At 41.6% G+C, this 8,589-nt stretch overlaps 1 protein-coding gene across 1 annotated transcript; it reads right to left on the reverse strand.

The window, feature by feature from the left end:
- Positions 1-583: 583 nt before the first annotated feature.
- LOC112777227 (uncharacterized) lies at positions 584-970 on the reverse strand. Its single transcript, XM_025821564.1, has one exon. The coding sequence runs from the start codon at positions 968-970 to the stop codon at positions 584-586; it is 387 nt and encodes a 128-aa protein (XP_025677349.1).
- Between the last annotated feature and the right edge of the window lie 7,619 nt (positions 971-8,589).

Raw genomic sequence — 8,589 nt, forward strand, 5'->3', positions numbered from 1 at the left:
AGTTTAGTTGCCTCCCCGACTTGATTACCTCTTTGAGGTGCCTTTTGCGTGATGATTTTGATATCCCTCCTATAGTGAATCCCCCATTGATCATATGTATGTGTCGCTCTAGGGTCTGAGGTGGACACTCTTGTTGTCCTTCCTCTTCATCCCTCCTTCTTTTTCTTTGGTTGTCCGATCTGTTGGACAGGTACCTGTCTAACCGGCCTTCTCTAACCAACTTTTCTATGATATTTTTAAGGTTGTAACATTCATTAGTGGGGTGTCCATAGAGCTTATGATACTCGCAGTATTCTGTCCGACTTTCTGCCTTCCTATGCTTGATTGGGCGAGGAGGCGGGAGCTTCTCCGTATGACATATTTCTCTGTAGACATCCACTAGAAAAACTCTAAGAGGAGTATAATTGTTGTACTTTTGAGGCGTCTCTGTATTTTGTTCCTCTTTATTTTAGGCTCCTTCTCCTTCTCCCAAGCTTGATACGGCAGGCTTGCACGTGGGAATGGTTCCCTGAGTCGGGAATTTTCCCCCACATTGATGTATTTTTTCTACCCTTTTCTGAACTTCATTTAAAGAAGTCGGGTACTATTTGGATATTGATTGGGAGAAGGGTCCTTCTTTGGGACCGTTGGCTAGTCCCATGATCACGGCTTCAGTGGGTAGACATTGGATCTTCAAGCATGCCTTATTGAACATTTTCATGTAGTCCCAGAGGGTCTCTCTGGCCTCTTGTTTGATTCTTAGCAGACTCGGTGCGTGTTTTATTTTATCCTTTTGGATGGAGAACCTGGTCAAAAACTTCCTTGCCAGGTCATCAAAATAGGTTATTGACTTGGGAGGTAAGTTATCAAACCATTTCATGGCGGCTTTGGTCAAAGTGGTTGGGAAGGCCTTGCAGCGGGTGACGTCAGAGGCATCAGCTAAGTATATCTTTCTTTTGAAATTGCTGAGGTGGTGCCTAGGGTCGGTCATCCCGTCATAGAGGTCTATGTTGGGTGTTTTAAAGTTCAAGAGAACTTTGGTTTGCATGATTTCTTCTATGAATGGGTCTTCTCTACTAGAGGACTTTCTTCGTGATCCGCTCGGTTATTTCGATTGCGGAGGTCGGCTTCTAACTTCAAGAGTTTCTCTTCCAGCTTCCTTCATCGTTTCACCTCTCTTCACAGTTCCCGTTCTGCTTCTCGTTGTCATTCTACCTCGTACTCGAGTTGTTCAAGCCGATCTCGTTGGCCTCGGATGAACCTAATATTTCGGCTATTTCTAGAAGTTCTTCTTCTTCAGGGTGACGGACTTTCAAATGAATCCGTATTGGCTGGGAGTTTGATGATGGCCCTTCTCCATGAGGATCATGCGTCTGGTGTGGTGAAGGTAGTATAATGGCGTTGCCCTCTGGTTGGGGCTCGGCTTCAGATTTAGACGCCGTATGGCCATCTTCATGCTGGTGGTCCGCCATTATCAGAAGGTGACTTCCAGGTCCCAGGCAACGGTGCCAATGTTTCGAGGGTTACCTGAAATGTTGATTTGGGTCTAAGCGTGAGGTTTAGATCCTTTGTGTGGCAACATCCGACTTGTTAGTGTCGAGGTGCCGCCTGTCCGAGTTCCTCGTGAGGAGGTGGGGGTGGTACCTGCAAGAGACTCCGATGCTTAAGTTAGCAAGGGCTTTAAGCAGGGTTCTGTGTAGATTAGAACGTGAATATACCTGAGAGGTGTTAGTATATTTATAGTAGAATAGATAACCACATTTGTTGTAGAAGTTCCATCTTTATCTGACGGAGAACCGTCCCCTTTATCTTTGGGAGTTTATTGGGTTTTATCTTTTAGAAAAGATAGAGATAGTAGAAGAGATTCAGAGAGACATTTACTTATTTAGATAAGTAGAAGCCGATTCCCTTCGGCGTGTCCGACCTCTTAAAGAGGTCGGCTATTCGATAGAGGTCACTTTTTAAGGTGGACCTTTTATCTTTGTTAGGCCTGGCTTTATAATTTAGATTAGAGTATCAATATTTATTATTCCATAATAATGTTAAATTGAATAAACGTTTTATATATATATATATATATATATATATATATATATATATATATATATATATATATGGTGAATTATATGATAAAGATATAATTTTACAGATCTTTTTTTTATGGGATAAAAGAGTGATTAAAAAAGATAGGACCCACACTTTGAATAACAATAAAATAATAAAAAATAACTATAAAAAAAATTATTTTCTCTCTCTATATCACTCCAATCTATATAGTAGAGTGCCTCTGCTACATTTGATAGAAATAAATTTCACGAAAATTTTTAAAGGGGTGTACGAGGAGATATTTTGTGTACCTTTAATTTACATGAACACATTGGCCACTATTAAGGTGATATGCTAAATTACGTAGACGAGGACATGTTATATTATATTGTTGTTAAGATCAAGAATGTAACATTAGTTATCAATTAGTCATGTACTTATTTAAAAATTCAAAGTAATGACCAATACCGTAATACATTAATTAAACCAAATATGTGATTAAAACTATGATAAAAACTATTGAATGTTTTCTGTGTTGTGAGACCTCTCACACAACTCGTAAGCATGGCACTTTTATGTTTAGCACATAATATATCTACATTTTTAATTCATTAAACAAGAAAATGATATTACCTCTTTATTTCATCAACTTCAACACAATTCAAGAGAATGTGTAGATAAATCAAACTCAAATCCAAAAACATTAACCACCTAGTTTGTTTCATTCCGCTAACAACACCAGGTTAGTTAAAGATAGATAATGTTAGTTCAAATGAGCTTTAATTGTGTTTATCATTATGACCAATTCTTGTACGACTCGATGGACGTGAGGCTCAAAGTAGAAGGAACAAAATGAGTTATCTCTTTTGATAATCTCACACACTGATCCTTCTATCTTGACCCTGTTTTTAACCATCTCTTATAAAAACTTATTTGATGCACCACAGGATATATCCATTAATATTGCATAGGACTACACACTCGTGCTTATTATGCCAAGTGAATTGGTAGATGTTCAATGACATTAAAAAAAAGGTGCAAAGATTGGATTCTTTCTAACTTACACAGGATGAGTGGGATGCATTATTTTGTAACAAGGAGATTTTTTATAGAAAGTGTTAGTGAACGTAAATCTTTAAAAAATTGTCTCAACTCTGTCAACAACTTTCAAATATCATTATAAAAAAAATGTTGAGCACTGTCGAATTTAACGTCGCACATTAACGTCAGTTTTTTTACGGATTTATTGACGGTTTAGGTATGAAATTCATCAGGTAAAATCATTACCGGTGGATTTTTGTTTATGACGATAAATTCGCAGATAATAATTGGAGGAAAAACGAAAAAAATTGGTCCGAAATATAGCATAAGATTTACCATTGGATTATTCCGACGGTAAACATGTTTAATGGAATGGTGCGTTTTGATAAATTCGACGGTAATCGTACCCTAAATTCGAACTGTGAACCCTCTTCTCCTTCATTTCAACTTTCTCCCTCTCACTCTCTCTCTATCTATTTAATCTTTCACCTCCCACTCTCTCTCTAACTCTCTCATCTCTCATCTCTCATCTCTATCAACACCTCTCCGGCAGCTGTTGTCCTCTCCGGTAGCCCCCTCCGAAGGCACATTCTCATGGTTTTGCTGCCGCTGCTACTGGAAACACTTCTGCCGCTGCTTTTGCTTTTCTTCTCCTACTACTCTTCTTCTCGGCACCGGCATAGGAGGAAGGTCAAAAGCTCCTGCTCAGTCATTCCCTTCCCTTGTTAAAGTTCATTTCAGGTAATGATTCTGAACTTCTAAAATAGAATTAAGGTCTGAGCTTATTTGTTATTATAAAATAGTATTTGTGTTGATTATTATTGATTTGTGTTGATTATTGTTGATTTGCGTTGATTTGTGTTGATTATTCAGGTTGATTAGTGAAGTTTTCATTATATTTTTATTATTGTTCATTTAATTTGTTCTTAATCTTTAACTTGAAAATTATTTTTTGGTGCTTTAATTTTTTTAAATTGCTTACCGCTTCAATTAGGTGATAATTTAGAATCAGTTAGAGAGTTTATAAAAATTAGTTCAACATGATGTTATGTTTCTTGAATTTGAATTTGAATTTATTTGGACTGCTTTGTGTTTTAATTGAGTTTTGATTGATATTGTGAATTGAGGTTGGTTGGATTTGTGGGAACCGTAAAGATAGATATATCTCCAATTTTAGGAGAGGTTATGTCCAATTTTTTTTGAAATAATATAAATATTGAAGGATTTATGTGGTATATATGCTAATTAGTGTTAATTAGTATTCTCTTTGTAGACATGATGACAAGTAGCAGAGGTGTCACGAGTCGGTCTCGTGGTCATGGTAGAAGGAGGGTTTCCACTATCGGTAACCGAGGGGCTTCTCAGTCATCGCCTTCTACTCCGACTATTTTGCCCTGTGACGTCATAGGCGGGTCCACTGGACCAGCAGTTCATCATGGTCCCTGAACCCCAATTATGTGGCTCCGTTTGCTACGCCCCCACCTTTGTCCCCTACAACTCCTGCGACAAAGACCGCGGTGGGTGATTCTTTTAATGCGTCCTAGCCAGATGCCTTGGAACAGACTTTTAAGTTTCATGGATTCGTATTCGGGATACAACCAAATCAAGATGCATTGACTTGATAAGGACAATATGGCATTTATAACGCCAGGCGGGACTTACTGTTATAAGGTCATGCAGTTCGGGCAAAAGAATGCAGGAGCAACGTACCAAAGGATGATGAACAAGGTCGTCAGTGATCATACCGGCAAGTCAGTAGAGGTCTACGTAGATGACATGCTAGTAAAGACGGTCAAACCGAGCAACCTGGTAACCGACCTGAAGGTCATCCTTGATTCACTCCATAGGCATAGCATGATGCTAAACCCCCTGACGTGCGCATTTGCCATGGAAGCAGAGAAATTCCTTGGATTCATGATCATACAGAGAGGAGTAGAAGCTAACCCGGACAAGTGTGAAGCCGTTCTTCACATGATAAGCCTTGGATGCGTAAAGGACGTACAAAGATTGGCAGGGAGGTTGACAGCCTTATCTCGTTCCTCGGCCCCTCGAGAGCCAAAGCGCTACCTTTCTTTAACTTGATGAAGAAGGGGATGGCCTTCGAATGGACCCCGTCTTATGAAGAAGCCTTTAACCATTTTAAGCCTGGTTTTGTTAGAACCCCCTATCTTCGAAAAATAAAAAAGATGGGAGACGTTGTACCTGTACCTGGTAGTCACGAATGAGGCCTTAGCGGCCGCCTTGGTTCGAGAAGAGGGCAAACAACAACAGCTTGTATATTTCATAAGTAAGGTGCTCCAAAGAGCGGAGCTGAGATATACAAGGCTGAAAAAAATAGCTTTTGCCTTGTTGATCTCATCTCAGAGATTGAGGCAATATTTTTAAGGGCACTCAATCACTCTGGAAACTGACCAAGCGATCTGACAAATCCTGTAGAAGCCTGATCTAGTGGGAGAAATGATGACTTGGGCAATAGAGTTGTCTCAGTATGATATCCAGTACGAACCCCAGCATGCCATCAAAGCACAAGCAATGGTGAATTTCTTGGTTGAGGTAAACGAGTAATGCTCCTAAGTTGCTGGTCACACGATGGAAGCTCCATGTAGACGGAGCCTCCAACCAAGCATTCGAAGGAGCCAAGATCATATTGGAAAACTCAAAAGGCATGACCTACGAGTAGTCTATTAAATTTAAATTTTTAGTCTCTAACAACCAAGCCAAATATGAAGCTCTAATAGGAGGCCTAATGCTGGCCAAAGAGGTCGGAGTGTCAAGACTCGAAGGTCAACAGTGACTCACAAGTTGTGACGGCCCAATTGAATGGCATGTACCAAGCACAAGACTCGTTTCTACAAAGAAACTTGGAAAGAACCAAGTAGCTGTGCAAAAAGTTCGAAGAGATCATTGTCTAGCATGTGCCTAGGGAAAGGAATGCCAGAGCATATCTCTTGTCAAAATTGGCGAGCACCAAGCCCGGGACGGGAAACCAGTCTTTTATCCAAGGCCTGATAAGGGAACCATCGGTAACCTGTGCTTGGCTCAAGTTCAAGAGGAAAATCCCTCATGGATTAATCTGATCCAACATTTTCTTGAGAAAGTAGACTTGTCGGGGAACAAGAAAAAAAGCCAAGGTTGTGAGAAGGGAGGCTTCCAAATACACACTGGTGCAAGGACAACTATACAAGAGAGGGCTCAACCAACCCTTGCTGATGTGCTTGCGGCCCAATCAGATGGATTATGTCATGTGAGAAATGCATGAAGGGTGTTGCGGACACCACATTAAGGAAAAATCCTTAGCTCAAAAGTTTGTTAGAGATGGCTACTATTGACCCCCCCATGATGGCTAATGCTTGCGAGTTCGTTAAGAAGTGCAGAAGGTGCTAAGAAAATGCTAACTTTCACAACACACCGACAGAAGAGCTAAGCTTCGTTTTGGCCCCATGCCCTTTTTCCAATAGGGATTCGATCTGCTGGGCCCCTTCCCGATGGCCCCGAGACAGTCAAGTATCTAATTGTAGCCATTGATTATTACACCAAATGGGTGGATGCTGAACTGTTGGCAAGCATATCATTCGCGAACTGCCAAGAAATACTTTGGAGGTAGGTGATCGCGAGGTTTGAATTCCTGAGATTGTGGTGTCGAATAAAGGAACACAGTTTTTTGATAAGAAGTCCGGAGAGTTCCTGTCAGGCCATGGAATCAAACAAAAGTTCTAGTCCATAGAACACCCCATTACAATGAACAAGCCGAGGTGGCGAACAAGGTCATTCTGACTGGGCTGAAGAAACGCTTGGATTAGAGGAAGGGCTCTTGGACAAACGAGTTAGCTTCGGTCTTGTGGTCCTATAGAACAACAGTATAATCCTCTACTAGGGAGATGCCTTTTCAGCTTACTTGTGGTGTGGATGTGGTGATCCCTAGGGAAATTAGAGAATCTAGCCCGAAACTGCTCCTCGGGGGAAGTGACAAAGCAGCTAAGAAGGACCTGATAGACAAGACCAGGGAGATGGCCCACTTGTCGAAAGCAGTGCTGAAGCATAAGTTAGCACTGCGCTACAATTGCAAGGTCCAAAAAAAAGGTTTGAGGAAAGCGACCTGGTGCTACGACGCAACAATATCGGTCCGCCAACCCGGGGAGAAGAGAAGCTCTCCCCCAATTGGGAAGGACCCTACAGGATAAAAGAAGTGCATGGAAAGGGCGCCTATAAGTTGGAAGCAGTTAAACAGGAAGGAGATTCCGAGGACTTGGAATGTAACGAACCTTAGGAGATGTTACTCCTATGGACTTGATGATCTCTCGTCCAACCGGTTATCTTTCTTCTCTCTCAAGCTCGTTTGATATCTCTACTTTCATTTACTTTGTTTTACTTTTCAGAATTTACCTGTATTATCATGAGTTATTAAATAAGGGGCATCACATCGGCCCGATAACAAAAAGAGTTCAAAGAAATATTACAAGTTCTAAAGCATGTCATTTCCTTGGGATATCAAAGATCTTGCCATCTTGAATCATTTTAAAGGCACCAACATTGGAAGTGTCAAAGTTGGGAGCAAGAAAAGAGATTTTGGCCTTGATCGCTTCCTCGGTAGCAACTGTGGTGTCCCGGGCATCCTTGAGGATCTCATTATTTTGCTTTTTCACGTTCGCGGTCTCCTGGCTAGCAGAGTCCACCAATATCACGGCCTCTGCTAGGTTCTCCTCCAACTCTTTCACTTTGTTTTCTGCCACGGTGGCCCGACCTTGTGCATTATTAAGTTGCTTGGAGAAGAAGAGGTCTCGGTCAACGAGGGAATTTATCTCTTCACTCGCCTCCTTCACCTTCTTCTCCCCCTTGACAAGTCAGGTCCTTAGGGCTTCCCCATTAGCTTTCAAGTTAGCAATATCTCTTTGGGTAGCTCTATGTTTTTCCTCTAGAACCTGGCACGGAGCCAAGACTAGTTCCACCTTTCTGGCAATGGTGGCAGCCCAAAAAAGACTCCAATACATCCACCTTGCCTGAGGGCCAAATCCTCATCCCGAAAGAAATCCTCAGTACCTAGCAAGAGCTCGGAGTCAATAAAGAACCTCACATCAAACTTTTCCCCACCACAATGAGAACTTGCCTTGAGCTTGAGTTAGTTTTCCTCTTCTTGGAGTTGGGGGCGACGATCACTTCTATCTCTGACTCAATTACAACCCCTTTAGTGTGAATAGCCTCGTCAGTAGCAATGTTCCCGAGAGGTGTCTCGGTCGGAGGCCGCAATTGAGGTTCACCCTCGCTGATCGGGGGAGCCTCGGGTTCGAGGGTAGGGGTGTCCGAGCTATCCTCATCATCTCCGAGAAAAAGATGAGTCATCATACAGCTTAAAGAATATGCTTGGCAGCCATCCCAACTGCAAAAGAAGAAGAAAGTAAAGTTATGAAATTGGAAGCAAAACAGCAAGGCACAGGATGGAAAAACGGAAGAACAACAATAAAGGATAGGATCTTACCCACACAATTGTGACCAGCCTCCTAGTCACCCATTAAGAAATGGGGATTG

The sequence above is a fragment of the Arachis hypogaea genome, chromosome 3 (assembly GCF_003086295.3).
Source record: "Arachis hypogaea cultivar Tifrunner chromosome 3, arahy.Tifrunner.gnm2.J5K5, whole genome shotgun sequence".
Lineage (NCBI taxonomy): Eukaryota > Viridiplantae > Streptophyta > Magnoliopsida > Fabales > Fabaceae > Arachis > Arachis hypogaea.

What these genes read in the sequence shown, in the direction of transcription:
- LOC112777227 (XM_025821564.1), bottom strand. Translation starts at nt 970, where the DNA reads ATGACCGACCCTAGGCACCACCTCAGCAATTTCAAAAGAAAGATATAC.